This window comes from Rousettus aegyptiacus, unplaced genomic scaffold, assembly GCF_014176215.1.
Source record: "Rousettus aegyptiacus isolate mRouAeg1 unplaced genomic scaffold, mRouAeg1.p scaffold_m13_p_11, whole genome shotgun sequence".
NCBI classification, from domain to species: domain Eukaryota; kingdom Metazoa; phylum Chordata; class Mammalia; order Chiroptera; family Pteropodidae; genus Rousettus; species Rousettus aegyptiacus.
Genome location: NW_023416286.1, coordinates 61,759,404 through 61,776,040, shown reverse-complemented (window position 1 = coordinate 61,776,040; position 16,637 = coordinate 61,759,404). Strand labels below are relative to the sequence as shown.

Here is a 16,637-nt window from a genome sequence, read left to right as displayed (position 1 = left end):
TAGAGACTGAGTGATATTTACCTATGGGCATCCATCTTAAATGATTAGTGGGAATTAAAGTAATTATTATAAATTAATGGCTTTATGAGTTGTAAAAGGTTAGATATTATGGAGTTTCATTGTCATGAAGGCAGATAATTAAAGAAATATACACTCATAGACTATACCATAGATCTTACAACATTTCTAGCCACTATTACTTTATATGATATGATCGGTGTTGCAGTCGTGGTTTTACAGATGCCTACTAAAACTGCAGTATTTTATGAAGAAGAAAAATAATTTTTCATAAAGACTTACACACAGTTCAATTTGATTAAGTTTTTAATCACTCTCACCTCGCCTCAGTCCCTTTATTGAATTGGTACTGAACTAGTTTACAGTCATCAGGCTTTGAACAGTAAATCCTAATTTCTCAAGTGAGCTGTCATATAATTTAGTGAGAATGCTGATCTGCTATATCAGGGTCAAAAACAAGCCCTTTTTAGATTGGTTTATTGTATACCACCACAGGTTCACCAAATTCAATTGTAAAAATAGCTAACTTTGAGTAAGTAGAGATGTGTGTGGGATTATAACTGCAATAAACTTGAAATTGATCATCATCTGTGGGCGAACTTGTAGGAGACAACTGGTTTGATTTAGGCAATATAGGACCCAGAGAAAGATGTAAGTCTGCATCTGTGGTCAGTTGAGTTGCAGAAGGTCATTGGAAACTGATGAATTACTGTTTGCCTGGATTTGGCAAACAGTGTCAGAGCAGCTTCACTAGATCTAACCAAGCATGCCCGTAAAGATGCCATTCAGAATATAGGATTGTAGACATCTTGAACATCTGAATATGAAATTTTTTGACACTTCTTAAGACAAGCATGGCAAATGAATTGTGAGCAAGCATGAAATCCACAACATATTTATGAATGCTGCTTAAATCTCTCTGTTATAGGTTAGCAATATGTCTTTCTATTGGTCCCAAGACAATGTATTTATGAAACACGTGGAAAATAAACCAGTATAAAAATTTTTAGGAAGCCTGGTAAAGACAAGACATTTCTAAAGATACTTCCAGGGAGGATATCTTGATATTACTGAAGAAGAAAACATGCCTTTAAGTCAGTCCAACCTATCTAAAGGCGCATTGGCTATTTATGGCTTTCAACTATGCATTAGTAAGTGGGCTCTTTGCCCTTTCTGTCATCACTTGCACACAATATTGAACTTTGGCTTCCAGGCTTTTTGCCCACAATCTACTATATGAAATAACGTTGTTCATCACAACCAAATACATACATAATATATACAATGGTAGCAAAACTTTCACCAGAAACACTTATCGTTAACTCTTATGAGCTCTGAAATACTCTGTTCTGTTTTAAACACGAATGCTGTGGACACCCGCTAAATGATTTCAAGTCCTGCAGTTTGAAAGATACTTGAACCAGGGCAAAGTGAAAGAAATAGGTGAAGAAACCACTATATGGATGTTCCTGCTTGTCATTGAAACTTACAGAGATAGGCACTACTGCTGCTACTTACCTAGAAATGAAGTATGTAAAGTTACAATCAAAAAGCTCCAATAATTAATGCTGTCTCTATGAGTCATCAGAGGCTGGGAGGTGGATAGGTGGTGAGATTTGAGATTGCTTTTCTAGACTGTGGACTTTAACACATAGATGCATCTTTCCATGCTGCACTCTGAACTTCTTAAGTGCAGGGTCTTTTCTTATCCCTTGGCACCAAATACGTACCTAATATATTGCTTGGGTGCTATTGAGTGGTGATTGAATAAGTGAGAAAGCAAAAAGAGTCAGATTCATTCAATTCAACATTTCTTACAGAACCTCTCATGTGCTAAGAGCTATCCTGAGACAGTGAGCACTGCAAATGTAAATAAGACAGTGCTCATAATTTTGGTTTGGGGTATAATAGCGGGAGTATAGCAGATGGCTATGGTAGAATTATACTGTTCAAATGGAAATTAGGAAAAAGCCCAGCTTTGTAAAGATTTGATGTCACTGAAAATGTAATGGAATCTGATGTTGAAAGTCAAACTATCTCCAACAGTGAGTTTGTGCAGTTTTACACATATGTGGAATTTCCCTTGAAATTTTAAAATTTCATGAGGACCCTCACTTACCCCCCTCAATTATTTTCCTGCTGTGCACTAACCAGTCTTATAACAAGTTAGAATGACTACAATGATGAGCTTTGGAGACAAGCCTTTCCTAGCTCAAAGGTTAAGTTACTTAATCTTTCTAAGGTTCCTAGTTTGTAAAATGAAAATGATAAAAATGCCTACTTCACAGTAGCCGGCATATAGGAAGTATTCAAAAAGTACTGGGAAAATAGGAGGTGTACATTACAATGAGCATGAAGATGAGGGAGTGGGAATTTTATTCTTTCCTTGGTATTTTGCTCATCTTGTTCTCAGATACCTATAGATCATAACTAAAGTTTTCCGTATTTGTGTAGCTTTCAGTTTTAATTTTGAAATACAGAAATGATGAGATCAAGATTTCTTTACTGGTCTTCATTCTCAAAGAACTGTCTTGAGACCAACAAATTATTTATTTTGGGTAGCGATGAGATTTTATTGTCATTTAACTATTTCTTATATGAAATATGCAGCTTGCTGAATATAATCTTCAAAATAATAGGAAAGAAAAGGTCCCATTGGGAGATTGCTGAATTTATCAGAATAGTTGTAGGTAAATCTCTTGAGAAAAGCATGCCCATTATTTATTCTTCACTGACCATCTTCTGCTGATCCAATTTTAGTACACATCTGGGGTGAGGTACATGGCACCAGATAACCTTTTGATCACTTCTCAGTCTGTTTACAGATTTTATTAAAACTTTAACAAGCTATATGCAGAGATATGAGGTAAAGAGGCTGGGGAAACTCAAGGAACAATGATAATCTCTTTTTTCCCTTTTGCCATAATCTAAATACAAAAACTTTTACTATTATTAAGAACTCTTCCTCTAATGGATATAGAATGATCAATTGTATTACTAGATTTATCAATTAGCTTTATGATACCAATTATGATATTTTATATTGGCTTTGCATTAATTAAAAATATTTTAATAAGTTGAGTGACTGGTTTGTGGCATACTTTGGATCATGAAATCGCATTGTTTTCATGATTTGCTATTGTCTTGTGATGTTTAACCACAGTTTTGCTGGGCTGTTTTCTATATAGAAGAGGAAAAATAGCAGCAATTTAAATTTACTTCTGAGACCTTTCTGTTCTTTACTCTTAAAAAAAATCAAGGAAAAATGCTATGTATTCTTGTGTGTGTATGTGTGTGTGTGTGTATATATATATATAAATACGTGTGTGTATCTACATATACAAGTTACTGATAATCATTTTTAAGGCATTGCTTTTATTAAATGTCTCAAAGTTTTACTTGTATGAATTAAATAAGATATGTTTATTTTAAGACAAGGAGAAATGCCCTTTATTTAAAAATAATCGAAGTTTTTGCAAGTTTAATAATTTTATATTAGAGCCAGATTACATGTAAAAAAAAGGAAAGATAACTTTTCTCAGTCCAGTTGCTTCAGCATCTCAAAGGCCAACTTGCCTCCTAGCGCTGCCCACTCCCTATCCCACGTGCTCCTCCCAACATATTAATTCTGATCACACCTTCTATGACCATTCCTCACCCCCAAACCACCAGCTTCTTTGAAGTACGGAAATGGTAAAGACCAGAAACATTGGCAGAAGTGCTATCGAGGTAGGATCTCTACCATCTAGAGCAGTATGTTTGAAATCCTTTTTGTGCAACTGTTGGAACAGATTTAAACAATTATTGGTTTGCTCAAAGGAATTATTTTCACAAAATACAGAGTGAAAATTTTATAACTTAAAGAATTAGTATTTATTCTTTATCAGGAAATTGACAACATCAGAGGATAACACTGATATAAGTGATTTGAGTGATAAGTTCCACTGAAGCAGAACATTAATTAAATTTCTTAAAACTTGTGTGAAAGTTTGGATATGTTTGATTATGGACTAAGCAACATCACTAGAGGAGAATAGCTCGTAAGGATATGAAAGGGTTATTTCTAATAGTGCTTCACACTGAAAAATGTTTAAAAAGTGCTTATTAAGTTCAAATTTAAGAATTTGAACTTAAAAAAATGAACTGGAACATACATAAAAAAAAAATACTGCTTTCCCACAATCTGCCACTCCTGATTAGCACATATAGGAACTTTGTGAGGCTAAAAGCAGTATAGGACTATTAACTCCATTAAATTATTTTAACTATCATAAACTCTGGCTAAAAGTTAACTTTTTCTAGAATATTTTAATTCCTTAAACCTCTTTCCTTAGATTATTTGCTCCAGTCAATTTTTTAGGTACCAAATGAACAAACCGAATGGTTGATTATATGAGTCAATGTATAAAATGATGAGGAGATTCTACCTTGATACCAGACACAGCTAATTGACTGTAGAGATTTAAATAGTTCAAGGAAGAGAGAACTTTAGCATGGACCATACACTCTGAAGAGGGGCTAAGTCTAAAACAAATATTATACTCTTATCAAATGGAATTTGGAGGTTCAGAAATTGAAGTACTTTGTTCTATGAGATCTTGCCATTTTCTTTTCACTTTTCAGTCTTTTATTTCCTGCCTACTTTCTAGAACATGCAAGAGTAGTAATTTTGTTCCACACTCCAAAGCTCTATAAAAGCCACGAGTGTGACTGGCTGTAGTCTGTGAAATGTTACTCATTTAGGGTGCCTCATTTTGCTGTTTGTTTGGAGTGTGTGTTCTCAGGTCCCCACATGTCACCTCCAAGGGCAGAGAGTCTGCTGGAGCAGACCCACAGAGGCTGGCTTCTGTGGTTAATGAGGTCCTCCTGTCTTGTGCTCTTTCCCACCATGCCACTCATGAAGTCTATTCCCAGTGGCTTTCAGGCCCAGGGACCTGGCAGAATCACATTTCTGCTGCCACCTCAGTATCTTTGAGTGAAAATGAGCATCTGGGCAGGCATTTGAAGAAAGATGTTGTAAAGAGTGACACATAGTTGAAGGGAGCATGTAGAGGGAGGAAGAGCCCTATCTTTTCTTTTTTTTTTTGAAAACAGGTGACAATTTATGATCTAATTGTATGTCCCCGAGTTTTAGCTCATTCTCTAACTTCCCAGTGGAATTCTCTTTTTCTATCTCTATAATTCCTCTTATATATTTTAGAGCTAGTGAAAAGTTCCAGAATATATAGGGACTCAGGTGTTCACTGGCATGACTTCAGGTGCCCTAAGAAAGCATGCACCTGTGTAAGCTGGTTACTTGACCTGTCTGATCTTGCAGGACATGAACCTATCATCATGTTTTGCACATAGAAAGTTATTGATAAATGTTAGATGAATAAAAGTACGGTCATAGTTTCAATTCCACATTTTCTGCATTTATGGTCTCTCATCTTGACCTTCTGGAATAAGTTTTTTGTTATCTTTATTATTAGTGATGTTGGATGTGCCTCAGGGCACTCCAATTGAGCAATATTTTATCTAATTATATAAAACATATAAAGAACCTAAGGGAATTTGAGAAAGGAATGTGAGTGGGAAACTCTTAAAGTATAATACTTTCTTATTTATAAGTTACATCTTTGGAAGAATATAATTATTACATCAGATAATCCTAAATGTCAGGAAGTTTTTAAGCTGAGAAAATTTTCATATTTTTGTTATATGGGGAAATTGGAACAGGAAGGGTTAGAGCTAATTCTTTATATATCAGAGTTGCTGACATGTATGATTTCAGAATGTAAATAGTCCAGGCGTAGCAGGCCCTATGGTCTCTGTCATAAGTGCTCTGTTCTAATGCTAAAGCAGCCATAAACAATACGTTAATGAACGAGTGGTATTGTTTTTCAATAAAACCTTATTTATGGACAAAAAAATTTAAATTTTATAAAACTTTTTTTTTCCCCCCAATCATTTGCTCACAAGTCCTACAAAAACAGATGGTAGGCTAGATTTAACCCATAGGCATGGTTTGCAAGCTCCTGTTCTAGGGCCAAAACACAGAACAAATAGTCTTATTGGCCTAAGTTTTTTTGGCCAAAGTCATCAGATTGTTTTTGTAAATATCAGAGACCTCAAATTAGGGAGGAAGAGGAACTATACTTCAATAGTTCAATTCTTCCATAACCTTCTTATCTAGTAATACATCAGAAAGAAAGCAAGGCTCAGCCTAAATGTCACCATGCATTTGAGGTGCCCTGATCTTGTGTGCTTAGGGACATTGGCATGGTCTCTCTCCACGCACTCAAAACACTTTGCATGAAAAATCTACTCTTTCTGCAGTAGGATTTTTCAACATTTGGATGATTTTGCCATCTATTCACTTTCTTTCTTTATGCTTGTCAATCTCTGTCTCTCCCTCTCTCTAGTTTTTTTTTTTTCTTCCAGAGACCTATAGAAAAGAGAAAGGAACTGACTTGTTGAGGACACTCAGTGTTATAAAAATTCCAAGTCTGCTTTAAATTAATAAGGCAGTCTCTTGCATGCATCTCTATGACCCTACACACACACGCGCACGCATGCACGTATGCACGAACAAAATAATTTTGGTTTAAAGTTGTCTCACTAAGTATCTTTCTGTTTTTATTTATCACTTGACATAAAATACTTATTTTCTTCGACTGATTAGAGATTATAATATCCCCAATCCAATCTAATTTTATAAATGTAGATCCATGTTTTTATTTCCCCCCCACAAATATTCAAAATACAACTATTTCCCTCAGGTCATAAAAAGTTTATTTCCTTTTGGTCATTTTTAATTTTTTTTTTAACCAAATCTCCATGCATTTTGCCATAGACTCGGCTGTAATGATTCAAAAGTAGAATGCAGCTCTGATGCACTAAATCTTGAGTAATGCATATTTTATACATGCATAATAAAGTAGGAAATGGAGCAGGGAGAAATAAGTAATAGAATAGGGGGATTAAAAAATGTTTGTAACAGGTCAGAAAAAAGAACATTCTACAGAGTTGTTATTACTATACATCCATTCAATCTGGATGGTTTTGTCCTTATTGGGTAGACTTGATATTTTACAAAAAGAAAATTGGTGATTTGTGAACTATTTGCTTTAGATAAAGCTGTACTTATTCCTTCCCAGTGTGTTAAACTCTAGAACTATGTTTCTCAGTGGGATGTGAGTAGCAGAATCACTTGGGGAGAATTATTTAAAATTTATGTTCTATCTCTCTCCATTTTTGTAACTCAGCACCTTCAAATCAGAACTGATCAGACACACCTGTCGTTGAACAAGCTGAATTATCACTAGCTCCAGTAAGTGAGACTACGCCATGGAGAACCATGGGGTTTCTCAATAAGAAGGCCTTCAAGAGAATCTGTTATAGGATTTAGGTTTTGTTTGAGTGATTCGGGGGAGGATTCAGAGAAGCAGGGCTTCAGACTATATTGAATGCTATCAGAAAGCAGAGGTAGTTCTATAATAATGTATTTCAATAAATCTGACCAACAATGAAGGAGACTAATATGAAGATTAATCTGTAAATGGTCAAAAAGTACCAGGCACTTATTTGCCCTGGACAGGAAGTATTCAGTACATTTTGGATGGCATAGTGACCTTGTTTTTATTTGTGCTTAGACACAATTTTGAAGTACTCTTGTTTTGTTGCATTTTATCATGGTCTAAGAGTAACTTGTCTGAGGTTGGTATTCTGTGAGATTGTTTAGGTGAAATAGACTGTCATGACCTACTAGGGAGTGCCAGGCTAGCTTCTGAATGTCAAGGGCAGCTTTTTTTCTTTTTCTTTTTTTCCTTAATATCTACCCCCAGCTCCCCTCTCTAGCACAACTGTAGTGACTACTATATTTTAATGGCATATTTCAAAGTTTTCATTACAAAATATTTTAAATGCACAGAAAAATAAAGACAGTATAATAATCACCACATATTGATCAAACTACTTAAAAAATAAAAGATTACAGAAAAAGGTATTTGAGTATTTCTCTCAAATCCTAATTCCTCCTAGGAGGGAACTGTTATCTTGAATTTGATGTTTATCATTCTCAAGTACAATATATTTTCATTTCATGGTCTCCTTCCCTTCTAAGAATTATGTAAGATCTAACATTAATCTAGCCTGCGATCACTTCTTTTTAAAATTCTGGGGTTGTTTTAAGTAGGTAATAAAGCATCAAACTGCATGAGGAATTGTGAGACACCCTATACAGCGCACAGACCTACAGGACATAATTTTTTATATGTACTGTTAAACATTATAAATTAATTTTAATCACCATATCAAGTACATTTGGTTTTCAATGACCTATTGTGACTTTGATAACAGGGTAATTTGTTGGTTTTACTTAGCAAGATGTTAGGTGGATTTTTCTTCCTCCCTCTACAGGCTCTGCTGTACATTTTTAACACTAACAGAGCTACATCAATTGGAAATGCACATTTTATGCAATGATAGACCATTTTAATTTCATGAAGCAAAGGTTTGGCTCCTACTTGCAGATAGCACTGAAGAAAGCAATATTGTCAAAACAAGTGGCTTGGTATACCCAGAGATGAATCTGTTGAATTAAATAACAAGACATTCATTACCTTTTACTTTACATTTCCATATAGCATAAGCATTACTTAAACCCATCGAGGACTTCCTCCTTGTAGGCGAACATTTTCTCTGACAAGAAATGTCAACTAAGGGAATGTGTGGCACAGGAGACCTGCCATTAAAAACATACTCACTTTCACCCAGAGAAAAGCTGATGCATTCTGACAGATGGACAGGCACAAAGAGAACACAGGAATGATTCTCATCTTTTTTTGCCCTTGCTGTCTAAGACTTATGGTGATGAGACTGAATGCCTTTTGCCTTACTTGAGGTTTTCAAAGACAAGCACACTTATAACTATGTTGTGTCTCTTGTCACCTAGTGTTACTTTGTACATTTGAAATAAAAGCAGAAAATTGCCATGGTCTTCTGAGGTCTTTAATATACCTTCATTTACATGACAGGGACAGGAAATAAAAATTGGATGTCTTAGTCTGTTTGTCTGCTATAACGAGAATACCATAAACTCATATTTTAAATAACTGCATTATAAGCAGCACACATTTACTCCCATGATTCTGAAGACTGGGAAGTCCAAGATCATGACACTGGCAGATTCAGCATCTGGTGACAACCTGCTCCCTAGTTCACAAATGCCATCTTTTTGCTGTTTTCTCTCATGGTGGAAGGAATGAATTAACTTTCTGAAGTCTCTTTTATTAGACACTAATCCCATGTGTGACCTAACAACCTCCCAAAGGCTTTAGCTCCTAATACCATCACCTTGGGGATTAGGATTTTCACATGTGAATTATGTGTGGGGGCCACAAGCATTCAGACCACAGCATCAGGTTCAACATAAGTCCAGCATGTTGGAAATGTTAAGTACACTGAGGCACAGATAAAGTTCATGGGGATGGTTGGAGGGGCTAATGGAACAAGGACCCCAGGATTTGAGGGAAATGTTAGAGAAGCGAATTTCCTGACGATCTTATCATTTCATCCTGACACTTACCTTCTCATTGCAGGGGAACACTTAAGAATCTGTCCTCAAGAGTATACATGCTGCACCACAGAAATGGAAGACAAGTTAAGCCAGCAAAGCAAACTCGAGTTTGAAAACCTTGTGGAGGAGACGAGTCATTTTGTGCGTACTACTTTCGTGTCCAGGCACAAGAAATTTGATGGTAAGTGAAACAGTTTCCACTTCACTTTGTTATAGGTACACTTTTCTATGAGAATCTCGGTTCTATATGAAAAACATTTTTTTTTTTTTAAGTGGGAGCTTTTCTTTTTATTTTAAACATTTATAACTTAAAAAAAACATGAGCTTTCTTGACAATTTTAATAGTTATAGCTTGGAAAAATCTGAGTTAACAAAGAGCTGTTTTGCATTTGCGGTTTGCTGTGAGAATTATTCTGAAAGATTTAGCTCAATTTTTCATTATTAGAGTGATTCTAATTCAGGTTTTGTCATACCATAGCTTGTCTTCAGTTTTCATCTAGGGATTTTCTTTAAAATAATTAAATGTCATTTAAAATTATTTGAAATGTAACAACACTTTTAAGGAGACAGGCATGTTTTAACTGCCAGTGACATGGTCTCCTTTATTTTAGAATTTGCCCTTCTGATGATGTAGCCACATTTCATATTCAGTTGCACTGCTTTCTGCATAAGATTTAAACCCTCTATTGATTTCCTGATTATATACAATTGAGTTCAGTTCTATATTCTATTTGTTAAATAAACCTTTTGTGTCAGAAAGTGCAAAGAGTGAAAGTAATTATTACTAGGATTTCAACATTGTATTTTCTCATCAGAGGCTCAGAAAAATATTTAAAAGCAATCTGATTTTTATAAGCTGAATTAGTAAGGATAAAGTTAATATTCTTAAGTGGTGCATAGCTTTTAGAGCTTTAAGAAATGAACGTACCTTACTATATGACTCATTGTAAACCAGACTTGCAACTCGTGGTGAACTTTCCTCATGTGCCTTTGGTCATATTAAGTTGCCCTAAGGCAACAGAACTGCCATTCATTTTCTCCACCCTCTCCAGTCAACGAATAACAGAGCCAGTGTGGAAAAGTGTTGCCAAAGCTTTTCTTTTTCTTTTTTTTTCCTCTCTCTGTAGTAGGTAAAGTGTTCTGCCTCATTGCCGTTTTAAGTTAGGATAACAACACCAATTTCTTTCAAATCAGTACTCCAAGTTCTAAAAGGCAGTCCACCCAGTGGTGTTTTCAGTACTTAAGATGATGTGGTATTTTCCATGTAAGTGAATGGGACTCATATTTCCTGCAAGTATGTTTCAACATCTTCACATTCTTCCTCTCCTTCTCACTCTGTGTTCAACTTTATATGTGGATGTATATGGAAATAATTCCTTATTTAGAAGTGATGCTATGAATGTTGTTCCCTTGAATGCAGCTAGGGAGTACTTGGGAGTCACCCTCGATTGACAAATCACAAACCCAGTGACATTCAGGAGCCCCTGAAGGGGCTCAGTATTTGAAGAACTATAATGTATCACTTCAAATTGAGGCCAATTGAGACATGTATCATTTGTTACAGAAAGCAGGTTAGAGGGATATGCTGATGCTGACTTCTGCCTAGATCTTGGAAAAACAACCCTAGTGCTTTTATAAAACCGTAATCTTAAATTAGGTTGAAATAATTTCAGAGCAGTACCCATGGTACACAGTGTGTGTGCGTGTGTGTGTGTGTGTGTGTGTGCGCGCGCACGCACGTGTATGTATATTCCTTTTAATAAAAAATATTAGATATAAGGTAGCTTTATGGAGAGTTGATTTTTTAAAAAATGAGTAAAGGTATTCAATAAGACTGAGCCAGATGCTTGCTTTATTCTCATATCAATAGCTGTTAATATCTTTGGATTTACAATTTGTAATCTCAGGTCTCATTTATTTTACTGAAGAAACACACTTTTATTCCTCTCTCTCTCTCTCGCCCTCCTTTTTTTACAGGTGCATTTTAAATCATGCTAATGTACTTAAGGGCATTATGTCAATCAGTTTGACAGGACATTGATTTTTGCTAAGATTAGATCTGACATAGAAGGTGATGGATTCTTTAGTAACAGAGTGTTTCATTTCAGTTGCATTAGTCTGAGATGGGAGAAGAATTAAGACATTTTTCAAGGAAGGTTTCATCCAAATTTTTTTTTAAACACCTGTAACACCTGGTCTTCCTAGGTGGTCTCCCATCCAAGTACTAACCAGGCCCAACCCAGCTTAGCTTCTGAGATCAGAGGAGATCGAGCACGTTCAGGGTAGCATGGCCATAGACCAGATTTTTGTTGTTGTTGTTTTCAATCTATATGTGATCCTGGTAAGCTCAGCTAATGAAGAGCTCAATATTAAAAATAAATAATTATAAAAACATGTAAATTAATGTCATCATTTTAGTTTCTGCCCGTTCTTTAGGGAGTTTCATGAAGGTCAGTCATGCAATTGTACATCTTATCTTCTTCCACCTAGAAAATGATCCTGCTAAGTCATCTTTCAGAAATACTGGTTCAATGATTTGATAGCTTTCCATTTTTTATTACTTACCTTTTATTTTTTTTAACACTTCCTCATGGCATTTATTGATGAGTGCAAGTCGGTGAGAGTACAGAACTATCTAGGATCAGTTGTGGAATGTTACTCCCTGAGTCTTCTCTCTCCCTATAGAACCAGTGGCGCTCCGAGGGACTTTACATTTGATTTTTCTAAAAAGTGACTTAGTAGGTCATGTTCTAGGGATAAGGAGATAAGCCATATAAGTCATTTATATTCCATGCATTATTTTACGTCGTTGCTGGGGTCTTATGATCCAAAGTTTCCATTTTTGTTTCTGCCTCTGGCCCGCTTTTTTAGAGATCTTGACATCTAGATTTTGCATGTCTTTATTGGCTATGTGTACTTTATTGTATAAATGACGACTATATTATATGAGAAGGCAACCTTCTATTTTCATTAAGTACAGCAACAATTTAAATTGTATCTGACATATGTATTCAGTCTGAATTATATTCAGAGAGGCCAGATTCAATCACTGTTAATAATTAGTCCACGGTTTTCACTTTCCTATTAAACTGGAAATGTTTTGAATCAATTTTGCTTTTCATTTTGTGACAGAAGTGACTTTTAAAATTTGAAATTCTAAAACATTTAACATAATATAACATTGTATTTATTGTCATAGTCTTTCCCAGTTTCTATTATTATCTTTGGTAATATTTAGAAGATAACACTGTATGAAATTATAAATTAAAATGAATTTTTCCCAAATTTCCTGAATGGTCAAGTTTTTCTCTATACACTGATTAGCCTAAAATAGGTAGCTGAGAGGCAATAAATTAAAAAAAAAATGTTTCTGAGAGTAAACGAATTTAAAAAAGTATATAATACCAATTGCCAAAGTTTTCATTCTTCTTATAACTGAGTAGCTTATTTTTTCTTTTAAAACATAGAATTAAAATGTTATGATGAATATATATAAAATAGATGTTTATGTCTTGGCAATGGTGCTTCTCCGAATGCCCCATGGGTTTTATATTTATTTTTGTTTTTCTTGTTTTTCTGGCCAAAATCACCATCTCTGGTTTGCATTATACATCCCTTCAAGCCCCTCACCCTGTTGGCCAGGACCTGGCCACTGCAAAGATTCCCTGAGAATTATACAAGGATGCTTTCAATTTGCTCCATAGCCAAGCCCAGATTTTCTGCCATACCCGAGGGGTTACAGTATGGATGAACACTCAGCCAGGTACATCTAGTAGAATGATCATAACATTATTACCTTACTTCTTACCTTTCTCACCTCTGCCAAACCACCCATACAGCAAGAAGGACACAAAACCAATAAACAAATTATATAAAAATACAGGAAATGGGAGGGACATCTTTTGTACCCACTCATTTCCCTAGCATTTTTCTGTTTCGTGACTGACCTTTCAAATTGGCATCTGTGTCTAAATCTCAATGGCTGTCATATGTTTCAGTGGCTGATTCATTAAGATCCTAGGAAAATGGAGAACAATCCAACACTTTGATAGTAGTAATAGTAATAATAGACAACACCTGGCCTGTACCTCACCCTTCGCAGATGTTAACCTATTTACCAGGGGCGAACTGCAGTACAAAGTCACACAGATAGTGGCGGAGTCAGCGTTCTGTCCCAGGCTGAGCGCTCCTGAATCCAGGCTCTTAGTCACCACCACCTATTATCTCTTGAGTGCTTTCCAGTTCCTAAATGTGCTGAGATTTCATGATAAGCAGCATCTGTTCCTTTATTTCTCACTGCCTGTCCTGCCCCAGTTATTGTGGGGAGGAGGTGGAAATGTCTTTCAGAGAAAAATGGAAGGAGATTTTTTTAATCTTTAAAAAAAGAAAATTACCCATGTAAATATAGTCCAGCCCCTAAGGAACATGGAGCTTAGAGAAGGTACATGACTTGCCAAGTTTCCACCAAAATGATGAAATCAGGACTGTAACCTAATTTTTTTGACTTACATCAGACTTAAATAGTAAAGTGATAGGAAGTCAATATTTGGTTGAAGTTCTAACTAATGTTTTATTTGTTTTGAGTGAACGCTGGCTAAAAATCACTGCTATATCTTTAACAAGGTAATAGTGTTATCGATGGGTAAAAAATTTAGCCACATTTTTGGAAAAGGGGGTACAACATTCACTTGGAAGTTATCCCTGAATTAAAGGGAAATGAGTGTTTTGTGCAAAAATGTTGTTGAATAAATGAAGACATGTTGTTTATTGTCCTTACCTCACAAAAGGTTAATCTCCTCTATGTTGCTGTGGGCATCTGCACCCTATCCTCCAGGAACGTGCATAGAATATGGATTATTCAAAGACAGGATAATTTAGTTGAAGGGATCTTTTACTTTAGTTATTATTTTTTTCTTCGGATTTATTTAAGCTGAAATTTGTTCACATTGAAACTCAATATAAGATATTTGTTTTTGTTCGGTGGTTCTTCTTGGTCTTAGTATTTTTCTCTCCTTCATGGTTTTTTATTTATGTATTTTAATGATATACATTTGTCTAGAGATTTTGGCAGCAGGTGTATTTTTAAAAGCAGAAAAAGGGCAGTAATTTCTATCTTTCCGAAGAACTTGTTCTACAGCAACACCCTCAGAATTCTCATTTTACTGAATGCGGAAATAATTTATACATAGCAGTATAATATTTTTACACTGGAAATCTGCTTGTGTTTTCTTTTAAAATATCATTTCTCATCTACATACTGTAGCGATGACAATAATGTAATGATATCTTTAAAATATGATCTAATTTTCTCAGAAAATATACTTATTTGAAAACTAAGAAAACCAATGTAGTTTTCCATGTGGCATTAGAATGTTCTAGATTTCCTGTCACATGGGTGTGTGTGTGTGTATGTGTGTGTGTGTGTTTTTGATTTCAATTTGGAAACATTTATTCAGAACCTACCATATAGAAGATGCTTAACCAAGTATGTAGTAGATTTAAAAAAAAAACTAGTAATGTCAAAAATATGGTCACAATCTGTCACAGAGTTTTCCTCAATAGGGAGATGTTAGTATAAAACTAACACTAAAGAAGGCAGAATTGACTATGTCATAAAGTAGAAGCCTGTTGGAAACAGAAAGGAGAGAGTCAAGCATTTTATTTCGAGGCACGAGAGAAGACTTTGAAAGAGGGAGCAGATAGAATTTTTAAAGAATGACTTAACATTATGATAGTTAAAGAAGTGGCAGGCGGAGACAAAGGGTACCAGAGATTTTGTATGCATTTTCACAAAGTCTTTGGGATTTGTTGTAAACATATTTACTATTGACTTATTTCCCAAACAATATTACTTGATTGAGATTTAGCATATATATTTTATGCAAATATCTTTTAGAAATGTTTTTGGCATTGTATCAATCTATTATTGCTTTGTGGCAAATAACCATAAAATTTCAGGGTATAAACAAGTTGCATCATTGGGTTGACCAGGGTTTGGCTGTTTTGGGCTCAGTTCAACTAGGCTTGGTTCTAAAGTATGGATTTAAACTATCTTGCTCTAGAAGTCTCTTATTCTTTTGGAAACAGTACCTTATTTTGGGGTTGGTCTTCTCATGGTGCATTTTGGAGACTAAGGTACATATGTGGAGGCATAATTTCTATTAAAGCATAAACCAGAATTGCACATTGTCTTCCCAGGTTCTATTGACCAAAGCAAATTTCATGGTCATTACCAGCATCAGTGGGGCAAAAAAGTATATGGCTCTCATGGAGGTTGAGGTTGGGAAGGGAGTGAATATTTCTATATCCTAATCTACCACAATCCTCAACTAATAGCCTATTTCTATTTCCCAAATAATATTTTATGTTCCATATTTGCTTGTTTTGTATTTTTTTGTGTTCTTCACTAACTCAAGAACAGTATTTTCTAAATAAAACAATTAGGCAGACACACCTGTTTTACCACTACCTCCCATATCCTAGCACAGTAACACGCGCGCACACACACACACACACACACACACACACTTTCATGGTGTTATTTAAGAATAAGTCCATCATTGTACAGAACACAAGTTAACTGTAACTCACAAGGGTTATAATGTTAATCATTATAAAAAGTAATTAGCCGAATGCCTCCTTTAAGTTTGCTAGGCCACTACCTCAATAACATGTATTTCATCTGAAGGACACTTCAGAATGTGCTGACTTGGGTTTTAGAAATTAAATTGGTCTCACTGGCATTGGAAAGTAATACGCCCATTCTCCCAAAGGACAGACCTTCCTAAAATAAGAATCAGCTAAGCAGGGATTTGGCTTTGGCAGGACTAGTGAACAGATTTATAAATCACAAATGCCTTGCGTTTGTACCATGTTGGAATCTAGGATCCAATGAGGAATAGTCTTTAAATGTATTGCAAAAAGAACCCAGATGTTTGTACAAGGAAATTTGTCTTCCTTCTTTCCTTCCTTCCTTCCTTCCTTCCTTCCTTCCTTCCTTCCTTCCTTCCTTCCTTCCTTCCTTCCTTCCTCCCTCCCATTCTTTCTTTTGTTCTTTCTT

General features: G+C 35.3%; 1 protein-coding gene and 1 pseudogene across 2 annotated transcripts in view; one reads left to right on the top strand and one right to left on the bottom strand.

Annotated features, from left to right (window-relative positions):
* Positions 1 to 16,637, top strand: part of GPC6 (glypican 6) — a 974,073-nt gene that overhangs the window by 229,024 nt on the left and 728,412 nt on the right. For both annotated transcript variants that reach the window (XM_016150743.2, XM_016150742.2), the window contains exon 2: positions 9,600 to 9,758. In XM_016150743.2, the coding sequence (XP_016006229.1) occupies positions 9,600 to 9,758 (159 nt within the window). The remainder of the gene's footprint in view (positions 1 to 9,599; positions 9,759 to 16,637) is intronic.
* On the bottom strand, positions 11,758 to 11,876 carry LOC118609626 (annotated as a pseudogene).